This window comes from Physeter macrocephalus, chromosome 8, assembly GCF_002837175.3.
Source record: "Physeter macrocephalus isolate SW-GA chromosome 8, ASM283717v5, whole genome shotgun sequence".
NCBI lineage: Eukaryota > Metazoa > Chordata > Mammalia > Artiodactyla > Physeteridae > Physeter > Physeter macrocephalus.
The window spans coordinates 78,364,335-78,383,230 of record NC_041221.1 but is presented as its reverse complement, the minus strand read 5'-3'; the positions used below and the strand labels follow the sequence as shown (position 1 = coordinate 78,383,230).

The following is an 18,896-nucleotide window of genomic DNA, read 5'->3' as shown; positions in this document are numbered from 1 at the left end:
GGCTCGGGCTTTGGCTGTGCAAACGTGGTTTCTCAGGAAAAATTGTGGTTTTGCAATATTGGAGACTTTTCTTTAAATAGCTCCGTGTAAATATGTACTAAAGCTAAATGGAAAAATGTTGTTTATGTAGTGGCTTTACCAAACTATCAACAAATATTTGGGGCACCCACTGTGAGTAAAGTACATATGTACAAACTCAGTACCATGGTAAATACACCGATTAGATAAAATACATCTCTAAACATGAACAGCCACTTTCAGTGCAAACTGAAGTCATGTTTTCAGTTGCAGTGTCCTTTTTCTCCCACTTCAGGAAGTCACACTTGGACGTGTGCCTTGGGAGAACACAGCAAATACTCTTTGCAATGGCATGTGATATGTATATTGGCTACATACAGATGAAAACTCTACATGTAATAATAATTTGGGACTAGACAGAGCTGTATCTTTGATTTCTTATGCCTTCCAAAGGTTACTGTATTAGGGAATAAAAATTAGCTTTCAAAATACTTTCCTGTTATCTACTGGGTACACACAGTGGCCGGAAGTGAGAACTGACCCAAAGCAGCATAAGATTAACAGTGGAATGGACGATGCAGAAAAACAGTGTCACCGTCACCTTCACTGGTGGGGAGAGAGATGGCGGGCAGGCTTGGGGAGATTCTTGGAGAGAAAAGAAGCTGGACTGAGTCCTGAAGGACGAGGAAGCTGCAGAGGGTCTACATCATTCAAAAACATGCGACATAGATAATCTAGACAATAATCATTTTAAGATGACATATATTACATATTTTGGGGGGCGAAATGGGCTAGACAATCTTCCCAACGACTCTGTAATTATGTGTACTTATGGGCAGGAGAAGCACATCTTTGAGCATATTTGGATCATCTGATATATTTTCCATGTAATGCAATATTAAGTAAAAGTGAGGATAAAATTGACACGCTAACAAAATCCAAGTTGAATTAGTTAGATGCTGAGGTTCTAGATAGACCAGAAACCTGCAGAATGTATTTTTAGGATGCAGAATTATAATGGTGTTAGAAATACAAAGTGGCATCAGTAATAAATGTATTGAGGCTACAGAAAAAATTCTCCCCACCTTGTATCTATGGATACTTTTTATATGTTAACACAGGAAATAAACAAAACAAAACAAAACAAAACCCCCATGTGACACATCTCAAATATTGGGAATTTAGGATACACTGAAAACTTGTTTTTATCACCAGGGATCAGCAATGAATAGAAACCAGCAAGTGATGCTACCCATCTTTCTCTCCTGGTTGCCTGCACCAGCCATGCTCTTCCTGTTTTACCGAGAATGCGGTGCGATGAGGCTCTCTGAGCATTAAGGCCCCTATTCTGTGCACGCTGGGGGGAGGCCCCCAAATCATGAAGAGGGCTATCAGCCAAGCCACCTGCTGGGAAGAAAAAGATGAGGGGGAGCCGACCCTGGCAAACGTGGGGAGAGTCAAGGCCTAGGGGCAGCGTGGGGCGAGACGCACCCAAGAGAAGGCCGGTCTGGGGTGGGACTGCAAGGGCCACAGGGACAGTGGGTGGGAGGGCGTGGTGCCCAGAGCTCACACTGTCCACCCGATAGCTCTAGAAAGTGAGAGCTAACTTTCTGCTGCAATTGGAGAACTAATGGAAGGTGCCCCCCACACCTCCCCAAACAAAAATGGTCCCTGAACGTCTGCTTAAGCACCCATCATGGAATAGGAAAGCACTCCTAGGGGCCTGGGTTACAGCCTCCTCTCCTGGGAGGCTCAGTAAGTCTGCAGCCGACTCATTGACAGAAGCTAGACTGTGTGTGTAGCTCTTTGAGCCCCTCTATCGCCTGCGAAAGGGTATAAAGAGCTGGATTCGGGGTAAGATTTGGCCTGCAAGGGAAGGGCTAGACCCCCAACAGAAAAAATGTGAGAGCCACAAATGCAAGCCACATACACAATTTTAAGTATTCTAGTAGCTGCATTAAAGTGACAAGAAACAGGTGAAATTAATATTTTAAGTACAATACGTGCAAGATGTTATCATTTCAACATGTTATCAACATGAGACTGAGATATTTTTAATGAGCTAATTTACATTCTTTTTCACACTAAGTCTCTGAAATCTAGCACATGGTTCACACTTGGAGCACATCGCCGTTTGTTGAGCCACATTTCCATCTGGGACGTGCAGGTCTAGGGCACAAGCTGGGCATGCCTGGGGCAGAGCTGGGGGTCCTCTGCAACACAACATTCTGAGCAGCCTGGGTCAGGGGCCTCATGCTCAGGAGGGGAAAGCTGGAGGGCCAGAAGTGAAAACAAGCATTCCTGACTATATTAAACTAGGAACAGCCTCTGCTCATGAACCAATATTCCAAATTCACACTATCAGAGTCTTGAAGTCATTCATCTTATCTAGTATCTCTTAAACTTCAGAGTGAATTAGAAGCACCTGGAAGGCTTATTAAAACAGACTGCCCAGGCCCACCCCCCAAATTTCTGATTCTGTAGTCTGGTTTTGTAATTCTAACAAATTCCTGGGGCCACTGCTGCTCCAGGGAACCACACTTGGAGAACCACTGATCTAGTCTAACCTCTGGCCAATGAGTGATCCCCCTAGACAGCTTTTCCCACTGAAAGCTCAGTCTACTGCTATTTGATTACCTCCCATGGTGGTGAACTCACTACCTGATAAGGCTACAAACTTTGGTCAATTCTAATAATTATTTCCTATATTGAGCCTAATCGGATCCCTTAAAACTTTCCACTGCTTTTGCCTTCAGGACCCAGTCCCTCCTTCCCTACTTGAAGCCTTCACAAAACTAAAGACCTGTTCCTTCCCCCTTCTTACTCTCTGACACTCTATGTCCTTGTACCTTGTTTTAGGCACTTCTGACAGGTTTGGTCTTAAGCATTATTATTACAGTAAAGTTCTATTTTTCCCTAATCTTTACAACAATTTCAAGATTAATTAGTTTACTATAAAACAAAATACAGTCATTCCTTGTTATTCATGGGGGATAGGTTCTAGGACCACCCTCCTAGTTGTCCTCTGCTCTCATGTATATCAAAATCCACAGATGCTCAAGTCCCTTGTATAAAATGGCATAGTAGTATGAACCCTAAAAAGCTTATCTCAAAGCAAGGTTTCATTACTGCAAATTTGGCCAACTCAGCCCCTATTTCTGCCTCTTCTATCCCCAAATAAGTTACATGCGTGAAAGTGCTTTTAAAGCAGTGACTTCCAAATGCCCGTCCCCATACTGATGTCAGGCTGTGACGACGCTTACGTAGGTTTTCACTGATAGAAACAAGGTTTCAACTAAGGCAAACTGATTCAAGTTAAATAGCTATTCTTCATTCAGAGATTATGTCCTTCCTATTTCCCAGGGCTGAAACAACCTTCCTGTCATGAGGGTGAGGTTGTGGTCAATGAAATTCCAAAGGCAGGAACCTCTGTTGTCTAGCTCTGGAAAGCCCTGTGCAAAATCCAGGTCAGATTGGTCTCAGACTGCTCTCAACCAGCTTTTGTCTTGGAACGCTGATTAGTCAGAAAGCAGACCACTTCCTCTGAGCCTGGCTATGACCTTCTCTTGCTATAACCCCATCGAACAAGGGAATATTTTCGGGAGCTGCTCATTGGGTGGGCTGTGCTTCCTGACTTCACAAGAGAACGACTTCCTCTTACTGGACACGAGACACGTGCATCTCCCTGAGGCTTCTCCATGGCCTGTGTGTCACCCCGCCCCCCCCGACCATGAGAACAGAGACCAGGTGATACAGTCCAATGGACACCACCAGCTGCAACCCCACACTTGCTCCAGGGCTCCAAGCCTGCCACTGGCTGCTGGCTTTTGAGAGTGCTGTGCTCCCCATATTCTAATGGCCAAGGCTTGGAGGAGAAGTGAGAATGGGGGCCGTACTGCAGCTGGGCTGGGGGTGGCAGTGGGGAGATCCCCTCTCCTTGGACCAGGCCAGCTTAGAAGGAGCTGGTGTAAAGCTGGGATCCTGGAAGCCTCCTTCCCCTATGTGAGTCCATCTCCTGGACCGTGCTTGCAGATGTCTGAAACTCGAGTTTCAGCCATGCATTTGGATTTTGACCTGGACCTCATGAAAAGGCAAAGCCTCAGGGGAACTAAGTTCTCATGTCTTCACTGGTATAAAGGGGTTGAGACAGGCTCTGAACCAGGGTGCAGGGGATGCCAGGAAGGCAAAGGGTGTTCAAAGAAGTATGTGCATGCATGGAGGTGGGGGAGGCCTTCCAGAGGGCGGGGCAGATGGTCCCTGACCTAAGAAAGTGGGAAATTCGAGAAAGAAAATTATCTTTTAGAAATGAGGTTGGCAAATTTTTTCTGTAAAGGGCCAGAGAGTACATCTTTTAAGCTTTGCTGGCCACATGGTCTGTTGTACCTGCTCAACCCTGCTGTTGTAGAATGAAAGCAGCCTCAGGTGCTACGTAAAAAAGAATGTGGCTGTGAGCCAATAAAACTTTATTTACAAAACAGACCACATTTGGCCTGTAGGTTGTAGCTTGTTGCCCTTTGTCCTAGAGGACACCTAAAAAAATCCTAGCCAGCCTCCTTCAGTCCTGCGTTCTGTGCTTCTGCAGCACCTGTTTCACACCTCCCCACACTGTGCTCTAGAAATGTGTCCTGTTTATTTGTCTGTGGCCCCATAGCTTCTGGGGCAGAGACTTCGTGTCCCTGGCGCCAGCATGGAACAGGTGTTTAATACGTATCTGGGGAGAAAATGTGTGACTGCTGCAGGGGGTGACAATGTTTATGGCAGACTAACCTCGCAGGGTATTTCCAGCCTTTTGGCAAAAAGCTACAGGGTTCACACAGGAAAAAAGATCTTTGCTGATGAAAAGCACCGCCAGCAGACAGCAGCCTGGCTTCCAGTTTCATTCCTTGTTAAAATGCAAACCCATGGGTGGATTTTGACTTCAGGGCTAAACCCCAGAAAGCTGCGCCACTACAACCTCCTGTAGACGGGCTGCTCCCACCCTCTAGGGAGCCCTTCCCAGCACAGACCCATCACCATTCACTTCGGCCTCCTCTGATGAGAAGGAAAAACAGTGTGGCTGGCCAGAGACATAAAAATTCTTTGTTACTGGAAAATTTAAGTGTCTCTCTAGGCCAGTGCAGCACCATTAGGTGACGTCAATGGCTCAGGATATCTGAGCCCTGCGTTTCCACCCCTCTCAGAACAGCAGCTAATTTACGGCAATAAAGACATTTCTATTTAGAGCCTCAGAAAAGAGGAGGTGGCCCCTCTTCTTCTGCATCCCTGAGTCCTGTGCTAAGGACTTGCCTGCTCTCCCTGTGAAGCAGGAAGAGTTTACAGGTGGCAGGAAGCCAGGACCGAGACATTCAAGTCCACTCCAGCTCACCAACAGCTTGAGGGCCTACTACGCACCAGGCAGCATATGGGCACACAAAGATAAGCACAGCCCAGGGACCCTGCTGGAGAGGAGAGGGCAGTGAGGCACACAAGTAGCCATCACGACGGTGGGCGTGATACACAGCAAAGAAGGTACACTGGGGGCTCGAGGAGGGAGATGGAACTTGATGTTTCTTGGGCTGGACCATGGAGGGCTGGTAGAATTTGGGCACAGGGAGCTGCAGGGAAATGGTGACAGGAGATGGGGTCCATTCACTAAATGGGAAAGCGGGGAAGGAGGAGGAGCAAGGCTAGGCTGGTGGGGGAGGCTCTGATTGGTTTTGGACGTGGCCTATACTTGACTCATTTCTGGACGGGTGTGAACAAGCCCAAGTGGGCCTGGGTCCTGCACTGTAGCTTCACAGCCCATAGCAGTTGGTTTGCACTGCTTGGGTTCACTAGTTTGTCTCTAAAAAGCCATCAGAATGTCATGTGATTCTCCCGCTACCCATGTCACCTCTCATGTGGACCTCATTCTTCCTCCTGCGATGTCTAAACTTTGCTGTTGGGAGAATTTATTTCCTGTGAAAGTCAGTTCCCCTCCTTTCCCAGAGGTCTCCAAGGACTTGCCTCTCTGCAGGAGTTTATGTTATTAAGTGAAAATTTCCTGATTCCAGATGAAACACTCAGTGCTGAAGGAGGCATTTTATGTTGAACTAAATCTTACAAAAAAGTACATGATTCCTTTTGCTATTCTAGAATATTTTTCCAATATTCTTAAGAAAGAAGAACAAAGCTGGAGGTATCACACTCCCCAGTTTCAAACTATGTTACAAACCTATAGTAATCAAGACAGTATGGTATTGGCATAAAAACAGACACATATTTATCTGCATAGATAGTTCAATGTATCTAATGATGTAGATCAATAGAGAGTCCAGACATAAACCCACATATATATGGTCAATTAATTTAGGACAAAGGAGCCAAGAATATACAAGGTGGAAAGAATAGTTTCTTCAGTAAATGGTATTGGATTAAATAGCTACATGGAGGGCTTCCCTGATGGTGCAGTGGTTGGGAGTCCGCCTACCAATGCAGAGGACACGGGTTCCATCCTTGGTCCGGGAAGATCCCACATGCCATGGAGCAACTAAGCCCGTGTGCCACAACTACTGATCCTGCACTCTAGAGCCTGCAAGCCACAACTACTGAGCCCACAGGCCACAACTACTGAAGCCTGCGCACCTAGAGCCCGTGCTCTGCAACAAGAGAAACCACTGCAATAAGAAGCCCGTGCACCACAACGAAGAGTAGTCCCCACTCGCCACAACTACTGCAACTAGAGAAAGCCCGTGTGCAGCAATGAAGACCTGATGCAGCCAAAAATAAATAAATTAAATAAATAAATTTTAAGAAATAACCACATGGAAAAGAATGAAACTGGATCACTATCTCACACTATACACAAAAATCTACTCAAAATGGATTAAAGTCTTGAACTTAAAACCTGAAATCATGAAATTCTTAGAAGAAACCATAGGGGATAAGCTCCTTGATGTTGGTCTTGCAGTGATTTTCTGACACCAAAAGCAAAGGCAATGAAACCAAATATAAACAATTGGGGCTAAATAAAACTAAAATGCTTTGCATAGCAAAGAAAACCACCAACGAAATGAAAAGATATCCTACCAAATAGGAGAAAATATTTGCAAATCATATGTCTGATAAGGGAGTTAGCATCTAAAAAAATATAAAGAACTCGTACAACTCAACAGCAAAAAAACAAACAACCCAATAAAAAAAATGGGTGGAGGATCTAAATAGACAGTTTTCTAAAGAAGACAAACAGATGGCCAACAGGTATACAAATAGGTGTTCAACATCACTAGTTTTCAGGGAAATACAAATCAAAACCACAGTGAGATATAAACTCACACCTGTTAACATGGCTATTATCAAAAAGTAAAAAAATAACAAGTGTTGTCAAGGATGTAGACAAAAGGGAACCCTTGTGCACTGTTGATGGGAATGTAAACTGGTGCAGCCACTATGGGAAACAGCATGGAAGTTCTTCAAAAAATTAAAAATGGAACTACCATATGATCCAGAAATTCCACTTTGGGGTATTTATCCAAAGGAAATAAAATCACTAACTCTAAAAGATATATGCAACCCCATACTCACTGCAGCATTATTTACAATAGCCAAGACATGGAAACAACCATGGATGGCTGAATGGATAAAGAAAATGTGGTATACACACATACAATGAAATATTATTTAGCCATAAGAAAGAAGGAAATCTTGCCATTTGCAACAACATGGATGGCCCTTGAGGGCATTACGGTAAGTGAAATAAATCAGATGGAGAAAGGCAAATACCATATGTTATCACTAATATGTGGAATCTAAAAAAACCCTCAAACTCATACACACAGACAACAGATCGGTGGTTGCCAGAGGTGGGGGTGGGGGGGTTGGGTAAAAGGGATGCAGGAGACTTCCCTGGTGGTGCAGTGGTTAAGAATCTGCCTGCCAATGCAGGGGACACGGGTTCGAGCCTTGGTCCGGGAAGATCCCACATGCCATGGAGCAACTAAGCCCATGCGCCACAACAGCTGAGCCTGCGCTCTAGAGCCTGCGAGCCACAACCACTGAATCCCGCATGCCTAGAGCCCATGCTCTGCAACAAGAGAAGCCACCGCAATGAGAAACCCACGCACCGCAACAAAGAGTAGCCCCCGCTCGCCGCAACTAGAGAAAGCCCGCGCACAGCAACAAAGACCCAAGGCAGCCAAAACTAAATAAATAAATAAATAAATTTATTTTTTTAAAAAAAAGGGATGCAGGAGGTCAAAAAGTACAAATTTCCTGTTATAACGAATAAGTCCTGAGGATGTACTGTACAGCATAGACTATAGTCAATAATGCTATGTTGCATGTTTGAAATTTGCTAAGAGTAGATATTAAAAGTTCTCAAAAAAAATTTGTAACTACATGTGGTGATGGATGTTAACTAGACTTACTGTGGTGATCAGTTCATAGTATATACAAATACTGAGTCATTATTTTTTTTAAAAGCAGATGGACATGGATACCTTTGATGGGCTGAGACACCAGCTGGAAGCTCACCGCACTGAGTCTCCTCCCCTCTGGAGCTGCCTTCTCACTGGGAGGAGCCCAGGCATCTTGGGTCTGCCATGCCCCAGCTTACTTCCTTGCCTGGCCAGGCTTCCTCCTGATCCCACACCACATCCCAAGCCTCTGACATGTTACACTAAAATGGATTATGCCCTGAAGCCCTTCATATCCTTGAGAGACACTGCCCCTTCTTTTAAAATCTTCATCTAAGTCAAAGGCCATGTTTGATAGATATTCAAAAATAGATCACTGGAGGTACACACACACACACACACACACACACACACACACACACACACACACACACACACAAAATGGAATACTACTCAGCCATAAAAAAGAATGAAATTTTGCCATTTGCAACAACATGGATGGACTTGGAGGGTTTCATGCTAAGTGAAATAAGTCAGAGAAAGGCTGTATGATATCACTTATATGGGGAATCTAAAAAGTAAAACAAATGAATGAACAAAAAAGAAACAGACTCAGATATAGAGAACTAGTGGCTACCAGAGGGTAGAGGGAAAGAGGGAGAGGAAAAATTGAGTAGGGAATTAAGAGGTGTAAACTACTATGTCTAAAATGAATAAGCTACACAGATATATAGTATAACACAGGGAATATAGACAATAATTTATAATAACTATAAATGGACTATAACCTTTAAAAATTGTGAATCACTATGTTGCACTTCTGAAACATATAATATGGCACATCAATTATACCTAAATAAAATAAATAGATTTGTATTAAAAATAGATCATTGGTAATTATGTTTGTTGAATACTTTTTAATCAACAAACTTTAAAGCATGAAGTGACAATACACACAATCCAGTACTAAAGTATAAACCAAAAAGAAAAAATATCACAGCAAGATCCTTTTTGACCCACCTCCTAGAGAAATGGAAATAAAAATAAACAAATGGGACCTAATGAAACTTAAAAGCTTTTTAGAGCAAAGGAAACCATAAACAAGATGAAAAGACAACCCTCAGAATGGGAGAAAATATTTACAAACGAATCAACAGACAAAGGATTAATCTCCAAAACATATAAGCAGTTCATGCAGCTCAATATCAAAAAGATAAACAACCCAATCCAAAAATGGGCAGAAGACCTAAATAGACATTTCTCCAAAGAAGACATACAGATGGCCAAGAAGCACATGAACAGCTGCTCAACATCACTAATTATTAGAGAAATACAAATCAAAACTACCGTGAGGTATCACCTCACACCGGTCAGAATGGCCATCATCAAAAAATCTAGAAACAATAAATGCTGGAGAGGGTGTGGAGAAAAGGGAACCCTCTTGTACTGTTGGTGGGAATGTAAATTGATACAGCCACTATGGAGAACAGTATGGAGGTTCCTTAAAAAACTAAAAATAGAACTACCATGTGACCCAGCAATCCCACTACTGGGCACATACCCCAAGAAAACCATAATTCAAAAACAGTCATGTACCACAGTGTTCATTGAAGCACTATTTACAATAGCCAGGACATGGAAGCAATCTAAGTGTCCATCAACAGATGAATGGATAAAGGAGATGCGGCACATATATACAATGAAATATTATTCAGCCTTAAGAAGAAACGAAATTGAGTTATTTGTAGTGAGGTGGATGGACCTAGAGTCTGTCATACAGAGTGAAGTAAGTCAGAAAGAGAAAAACAAATACCATATGCTAACACACATATATGGAATCTAAAAAAAAAAAAAAGGTTCTGATGAACCTAGGGGCAGGACAGGAATAAAGACACAGACATAGAGAATGGACTTGAGGACACGAGAAGTGGAAAGGGTAAGCTGTGACGAAGTGAGAGAGTGGCATGGACATATACTACCAAATGTAAAATAGATAGCTAGTGGGAAGCAGCTGCATAGCACAGGGAGATCAGCTTTGTGACCATCTAGAGGGGTGGGATAGGGAGGGTGGGAGGGAGACGCAAGAGGGAGGGGATATGGAGTTATACGTATACATATAGCTGATTCACTTTGTTGTACAGCAGAAACTAACACAGCATTGTGAAGCAATTATACTCCAATAAGGATGTGAAAAAAAAAAAGAAAAATATCAATAATGTTGTTGTCCTCTATGATAAAACTACCTAAAAAAGTTCTTAAATACAGCAACTTACTAAAATTCTGTTACTTCAGAAAACACTCAAATATATTGTTCTACATGATATAACGGTTAAAAAAAATCATAGTATTAACTATAAATGATTTTTGTTTTTGACATGAATTTATAGGGGTGAAATGCTCAAATGCATATATAATTTTCACTTAAGAAATTAAGGTAACAAATTAGAACATTTTTTATTTGGAGGAAAAATTTTATTCTCTCATAAAATATATTGGTCCTGAGCTGCACAGTCACAAGCTAAATCATAACTGACATGCGTTGCTAATAAAGTGTATAGGCTTGCTGGGGAATTTTTTCTTTTACTATTTGTCTAGGGGCCTAATTTTGCCATAAAGCTTCTTAATTGGCAACTACAGTAAGATAAGGAGAAAGACAAGTAGAGAACCGTGGTGAGAATGTAACGAACGCATGGTCAAGCCGACAAAGCAAATGAAGCAAACTGAATACCATACCTGCTTATTTTTGTCAGTGGTACAACACAGTTTCTTGAGGGAGACAAAATGCCTAATTTTCCTAATAACATAAATAATCAGTTATTAGTCAGATATGAGATGATTCAACAAATTAGCAAATGAAAACATCAACAGAATCTTTTTCAAGTAAAACTCCAGGGTCCATTCTAGGACAGATTTTAAATTCCGACAAAACACAGTCTACAAAAGATGCATTTTTTTTCGCACACAGCCCACACATGCCTTCAGAAACTGGGCTTCCCTTTTAATCATAGCTGGCTCAGAAACACTTCCCTAATAGGTACTTCATTTTCTAACCAACTCCTGAGGCCTGGCTACTAGATAGCATCCGTGACAGGATGAAATGCTACTCCAGACTTTAAATTAAAATGGGATTTAATTCTGCTGACACTAATACTTTTATAGTTTATATAGAAGGCAAAGACTCATTTGGACAATGACCAAAGTTCATGGTTGTTTTTACTTTTTTTTTTTTTTTTTTACATTTTTACATTTTACATTTTTTTTACATTTTTACATTTAATATTCCACATTCTTTCACAGCCCAGTCATCATAAATGATGGCATTTTTCAGGCACAGAAAAATCCTCTTATTTTAAGATCATGGACAGGATCTCAAAACAGCCTGGGGTCTTGCTCATTACCACAAGGACACCAGGAGAAGACAACAGGTGCCTTAGTCCTGCACAAAGATCAGCTCAAGGTAGATTTTCTACTGAGTGAAGCTAGAATTACAGAGAGCTATGTTAGATTTTATAGTAATTAATCTCTTCTCTCTGTGTCTCTGCTTCTGTCTCTCTGTCTCTGTCTGTCTCTCTCTTTGGTTCAGTTTTCTCTGGAGGACTCTGAAGAGTCCTGGTTATTCTGCAGTGAGCATCACTAAATAAGAAGAGGTAAAATTTCCCTACTTTTAGTAAGAATTTCCTCCGATAGCTCACTGGGGGAAAATACTGGGGGAAAAAAATAACAGTCTCTGGGCTCTAGAACTTCTTGCTCTTATCTGTCAAATCAGATCAGAAAAACTCATTCTGACAGAAATAACAAAACAATAACTCGGTCTCCTCCACCTTGTTACCTAATAATTCTGGTCACACACACAGTGAATCTTAGCTTGAGAAGACGGTCTAAGGATGATGGTTGGAAACTATAATGTGACGGCCATCTGGCCTCAGAGCTCTGACTGCTGATGGAAATGGCCACGCGGAAGCCTGTGCGCTCAGGAGGGATTTGGGGGCCTCTCTCTGTGCGCTTGAAACCCCTGGTCAGGGCTACCAGTGTCCCCACCATGCGGAGTGAAGCAAAGTGGCAGGAAACATGAGACGGTGGATTCTGAACGGAGGGGGGGAACAGTTTTGAAACTAACAAAGAAGTAAAATTGGAGTGGAAACAACCTACAGACACTTTGCTGACTACAGAACGTTTTCTAACCTCACAATAAGAGTCACAGACAGGGGTCTCTTTTTCTGGTTATTCGCACCATAACTGCTCCTTTTCTTTTTCCAAAACGTCACCCAACGGCATGTGTCCCTTGTAAACCTGTACTATGAAGCTGGCTGGCTGACCTGCAGGCTTGTTTACAAAGGCTCCTCAGTGATGTACTGTTAGGGGGTCCTGTTTGGCTCCATAAACCTCACAAAATGTAACTGGGAGAAGGAAATGGAATTGCGCATTTTCCTTATCTCTCTGCAAATGAACAGGCTCCTCTGGTAACCTGAGATTCACATGGAATCAGATGTCTCAGCTTCTGGTCAGACACCTTTTTCTCCTAACCATGACCCCCAGGGTTCTCTCTTCCTTGTGGAACAAGCCCCGAGGACTGGAGAGAACCATCACAGAGCCGGTGCCTTAAGGAGAGAAGCTCGGCTCCCAGGTGGGGCTGAGGCAGCGAGTCCTGCTGTTCTGTGGTCTTTGTGATGACAGGGAAAGGCCTAGAAACTGAGCTCCCTGCGGCGTGGGGACAATGGACCCACAATCAGGCGGAAGTGGACAGTCGGGGTGATGCTTCATAAAGCCCACAAGCAGAAGAAGAGCTTGTGTTGTTTTGGGGCTGCTGCCGGCCACATGGAGGTGTCCTCGGCAGGTACTATGTACAGACCCAATCCTACTGTATTTGTGGGTCTAACACGCTTGCATTTCCATATACAAACCCAACGCCCACAGGAGCCCCTCAAAACAATAGAGTTTAAGAGTTGGCGCTCACCCTCCTTGGCCAATCACTGGAGTGATCTTCACATGCTGTTGGATGCTGTCGCCGGATTTCCGTCTGGCATAGTAAACCCCCTGCCACTCCTACATAAAGAGAGCTCTTAAAATCCTTCTGTCCAGGCATTTGGCGGCTCCTACAGAGGGTCTCATCAAGTTCAGCCATGAAGTTCCCACATGCTTTTGTTACATTCCACAAAATACCGCTCCATAGTTGCACCCACCGCGACGGTGACTACGTAAGGCTCATCGTCACAGCACACAGAGCCCACCAGAGCAATGAGCCCACCACCAGAGGCTGCCCCGCCCGGTTCTGGGACACTTGAGCAGTGGGTGCCATTCCTGCTCTCAGCCCTGTGGGTGTAGGGGCACCAGGTCAAGGGGTTCTTCTGAGGTCTTTCTCGAGATCTTTACAACAACCTGTGAGCTTGATATTACCACCCTTCATTTGCAGATAGGTAAACAGAGGCTCAGAGACGCTGACTAAAGTGCCCACGTGAGAAAATGAAAAATGTGGTTATAAATGTCTCTTAACTTTCCTTGAAGCCCATCATCTTTCTACTATCCTGGGTGAGACCTGGGGCACCAGGTCAAGGGGTTCTTCTGAGGTCTTTCTCGAGATCTTTACAACAACCTGTGAGCTTGATATTACCACCCTTCATTTGCAGATAGGTAAACAGAGGCTCAGAGACGCTGACTAAAGTGCCCACGTGAGAAAATGAAAAATGTGGTTATAAATGTCTCTTAACTTTCCTTGAAGCCCATCATCTTTCTACTATCCTATTGGGCCTCCAGCCAAGCCTTCTCTGGGCTTAATCTGGCTCCTGGCAGTTTCCATGGATGAGACAAAGGCGAGTGTGAAGACTTGCTGTGGCCGGACTCTGAGGAACCGGCTAGGATAAAGAGCCCGGTGACCTCAAGGGGGAGCCTGTGGCACCTCCACTATTTCTGAGAGGAAGTGGTTGAATTAGACCTGAGATTCTTTGCAGCCTTTTCTTGCCCACACACTCACACAGGATGGCTAACTGGTATGCATGTTGGGGTCACCAGATGTGTGGCAGTACTCTTCAGGCAAATTTTTTGGAGGACTTGACAATGTCCTGTTTCCTTTTCGGTCTCACTGCCCCAATGTTCTTTTCTTTTACTAATTTTGGCCATGATATATAAGCCAAACATTTTATTTCTATAAAATGGTCCCCCATTAAATAAATACAATGCTTATCTAACTACTTCACATCAGAGAAAGCATCTGAATGCCTAAAAGAAAATGCCCAGGCAGTTCCAGCTATGAGAGCAATGCTCCTCTGGAAAGGAAGGCTTGTGGAGAGATGCCCACTGCACCTGCACCACTGCCTTCATCTGCTGGGATGCAGTGGAGGTCGCTGGACAAACTGAACTGTGATGGGTAAAGAGAGCAGGATAAGGAAAACTGACTGAAAACTGGGCCTGTAAGACATATAAACTGATATTAAATGCTCTTAATCCCCCAAACACTGGATAAACTAAAAAATATAGAACAGCTCTCCTGAGATAGGTATGAAATTCCAGCCATGACAGGTGAGATTCATTCATGTGAAGGAAGAAATTTCCTTACACAAGATCACCAGATTCTATACCATCAGGATAAGCACCAGGTTCGCTTGCTATCCAAAATTAACTCAAAAGTTAACTCATCTTGAAAACATAAAGGATTTTTCACTTAATTGGAACGTTATTAAAGAAGCCAACGTTAAAGACGTGACATAAAAACTCACAGAAGAAAAAATGCATTGGGGAAGGGTTTGTGGACTGCTTCGGTTTCACCCACCTTGCCCTTTTTTTTTTTTTTTTTTTTTTTTTTTTTCACCTTGCCCTTCTTGATGCAGGTGTTGATGGTGTCAAGAAGGTCCGCCCGGTTCTTGTCACTTTTGGGCAGCTCGTCGAGTTCTTTCCCCAGGAGCTCACCTTTGTGGTAGCCCATCATCCTTTCAAAGGCTGGGTTGACATACTGTGAACGGGAAGTGGTTAAAGGTCAGGGCAGGGTGCTGTGTGCCTCGCAGGAACGCTTGTTGGGACACAGAGGAAACGTGCCCTGGGCGAACGCTCTCCAATGGGGGTGCTGACCCGTCCCCCCAGCCCCAAATGCCCCCGGAATAGGTGCTTCCCTCCTGAGCAGCAATGCATTCATTCAACTGCCATCCCAGCACCCTGGGCCCTCTGGGAAATTGGAAGAAATTCTTCAGCAGAAAAAGAGCAAGAAGCTTTTATCTGCTAGTGTCAGCCTCCAATGGGCCTTATTCATCACCTACCACCCATGAAATAAGAAAAAACTCAGAAAAAAAGAACAAATAAAAATTAACTAGAACTCCATTCAACAGATTGTGGCTTCTATTAGTCACATCTCTACAAAGAAGCAATTTGATCTCTCACGTCTAGAAATTATTAATAGATAATTGCCACTGTCTGTTAACCAATGCTCTAGCTTGGGGCCACTTCTAGTCTAACTGAAGAATAAATTAAGTTAAAAGCCTTGGGCAGGAGGCAGCAGCCCTTTCAGCGCTGACGTGAGGCGAGGTACCATCCCCCATCACCCCCCCAACACACACACAGCTTGGTACATGCTGGGACCAGCAGACTCAGAGGTTTCTTCCCAAAATTCTGCCCAGGGCCCTGGAATTTAGAGCTATCACCTTGGCTGGTTCCTGGCTGCTATCCCCACCCTCCAATTTCTTCTCAAAGAACAGAGTCACCAGATGAGCAGCTGAGTGGAAGGGACAAGTGACAAAGAATGTGGGGAAAACGTGAGCGCACTGTATCTAGGTCACAGATTTCTTTGGGCATAACTGATATCCATCTGCTGTTTCAGAAACGGTCTTGCAAACTGTAATCACTCTTGCCCTCCACTGGGAGGATAGCAGTGAGGAATCGAGTGATGCAGGGACATTTGGGGAGCTACTCTCTGGCGAACACAGCTTCTGCTAGTACAATTACCCCTGGGAAGTGGACGAGTCGGGAGGTTGCTCTGGGGCCCTTGGCACCAGGCCTTATGGGGGTCGCTGAAGAGGAGGGGGCGGTGATATTGTCTTCACTAATCTCCTATCACTTCATGTGGTGGTCACTGTCCTCCCTGGGCTGGGCCGCGGGACCCCTGCTCACCAGCTCAGCCCCACAGTGCCCTGGCCCAAACATGCATGCAGCTGAGCAGGGCGTGCTTGTCTCCCACGTCTGGGCATCTGCCCAGTTGCTCTCTGCTTAGAAAGCCCTTCCCCATCTCCTGGTCACGTCAACTCCAATTTTTCCCTCCCCTCCTCCAGCAAGCTGTCCTTGAGCCCCTGCCCAGTCTGAGTCTGTGCCACTCCTACAACTCCCACTCTCTCCTGTGCAGGCTTCTGGTGACTTATTACACTGAATCTATATTTTTTTCTCTCTCTCTCTCTCCCCCACTAGACATGAAAATCCTCAAGGGCAAAGGCTACTTTGGATTTATCTTTGGATATTCAGGACTGTTTAGTAAATATCTGAGGAATGATAATATTTGAGAATGTATTGTTTTCCTTATTTGTTGGCTAAATTCTCATATATTTTCACATGTGTTTATTCTGTCTTTGCTACTAGGTTGCAAATGTGGGTAGAAATCATAGCTCTATTTTCATGCCAGGTGACCTCACAATGCAGCAGGTACTCTAGGACATGGGTTATGGAACCAAGGCACCCAAGTTCAAATCCTGGCTCTGCCCATTACTAGCTTCATGACTTGTGGGCAGGTTGCTTATTTTCCCTGGTCCTCAATTTCCTCATGTGTAAAATGGCTACAACAGTAGTACCTGGTTCATAGAATTGTTTTAAGAAATAAATGAGTATGTATAAAATGCTTACTACTGGGACTTCCCTGGTGGCACAGTGGTTAAGAATACACCTGCCGGGAGACAATCAAGATGGCGGAAGAGTAAGATGTGGAGATCATCTTCCTCCCCACAAATACATCAGAAATACAACTACATGTGGAGCAACTCCTACAGAACACCCACTGAACGCTGGCAGAAGATCTCAGACCTCCCAAAAGGCAAGAAACTTCCCACGTACCTGGGGAGCGCAAAAGAAAAAAGAAAAAACAGAGACAAAAAAATAAGGACGGGACCTGCACCAGTGGGAGGAAGCTGTGAAGGAGGAAAGGTTTCCACACACTAGGAAGCCCCTTCACTGGCGGAGACGGGGAGTGGCGGGGGGGAAGTTTCGGAGCCACGGAGGAGAGCGCAGCAACAGGGGTGCGGAGGGCAAAGTGGAGAGATTCCCGCACAGAGGGTCGGTGCCGACCAGCACTCACCAGCCTAAGAGGCTTGTCGGCTCAGCCACTGTGGCGGATGGGGACCAGGAGCTGAGGCTTTTAAGTTTCCTTAGGTCCCATTTGTTTATTTTTGTTTTTATTTCCATTACTCTAGGAGGTGAATCAAAAAAATCTTGCTGTGATTTATGTCAGAGTGTTCTGCCTATGTTTTCCTCTAAGAGTTTTATAGTGCTCGGTCTTACATTTAGGTCTCGAATCCATTTTGAGTTTATTTTTGTGTATGGTGTTAGGGAGTGTTCTAATTGCATTCTTTTACATGTAGCTGTCCAGTTTTCTCAGCACCACTTATTGAAGAGACTGTCTTTTCTCCATTGTATATCCTTGGCTCCTTTCTGATAAATGACCATAGGTGGGTGGGTTTATCTCTGGGCTTTCTATCTTGTTCCATTGATCTATGTTTCTGTTTTTGTGCCAGTACCATATTGCCTTGATTACTGTAGCTTTGTAGTATAGTCTGAAGTCAGGGAGTCTGATTCCTTAAGCTCCGTTTTTTTCCCTCAAGACTGCTTTGGCTATTTAGGGTCTTTTGTGTCTCTATACAAATTTTAAGATTTTTTGTTCGAGTTCCGTAAAAAATGCCATTGGTAATTTGATAGGGATTGCATTGAATCTGTATCTGCAAACAGTGACAGTTTTACTTCTTCTTTTCCAATTTGTATTCCTTTTATTTCTTTTTCTTCTCTGATTGCCATGGCTAGAACTTCCAAAACTGTGATGAATAATAGTGGTGAGAGTGGACATCCTTGTCTTGTTCCTGATCTCAGGGGAAATACTTTCAGTTTTTCACCACTGAGAATGATGTTTGCTGTGGGTTTGTCATATATGGCCTTTATTATGTTGAGGCAGGTTCCCTCTATGCCCACTTTCTGGAGAGTTTTTATTATAAATTGGGGTTGAATTTTGTCGAAGGCCTTTTCTACATCTATTGAAATGATCATATGGTTTTTATTCTTCAATTTGTTAATATGGTTTATCACATTGATTCATTTGCGTATACTGAAGAATCCTTGCATCCCTGGGATAAATTCCACTTCGTCATGGTGTATGATCCTTTTAATGTGTTGTTGGATTCTGTTTGCTAGTATTTTGTTGAGGATTTTTGCATCTATATTCATCAGTGATATTGGTCTGTAATTTTCTTTTTTTGTAATATCTTTGTCTGGTTTTGCTGTCAGGGTGATGGTGGCCTCATAGAATGAGTTTGGGAGTGTTCCTTCCTCTGCAAT

At 43.7% G+C, this 18,896-nt stretch overlaps 1 protein-coding gene across 8 annotated transcripts in view; it reads right to left on the bottom strand.

Moving 5' to 3' along the window:
- The window catches only part of PDE8B (phosphodiesterase 8B), a 281,364-nt gene that overhangs the window by 88,133 nt on the left and 174,335 nt on the right, over positions 1–18,896 (bottom strand). For 4 of the 8 annotated variants that reach the window (XM_024121540.2, XM_024121557.2, XM_024121544.2 and 1 more), the window contains 3 exons: positions 15,193–15,333; positions 13,345–13,433; positions 11,124–11,184 (listed from right to left, as the gene is read on the bottom strand). The exons of 2 other annotated variants lie outside the window; for them this stretch is intronic. In XM_024121540.2, the coding sequence (XP_023977308.1) occupies positions 11,124–11,184; positions 13,345–13,433; positions 15,193–15,333 (291 nt within the window). The remainder of the gene's footprint in view (positions 1–11,123; positions 11,185–13,344; positions 13,434–15,192; positions 15,334–18,896) is intronic. 2 more of the 8 variants (XM_055086624.1, XM_024121554.2) reach the window with 2 other exon arrangements.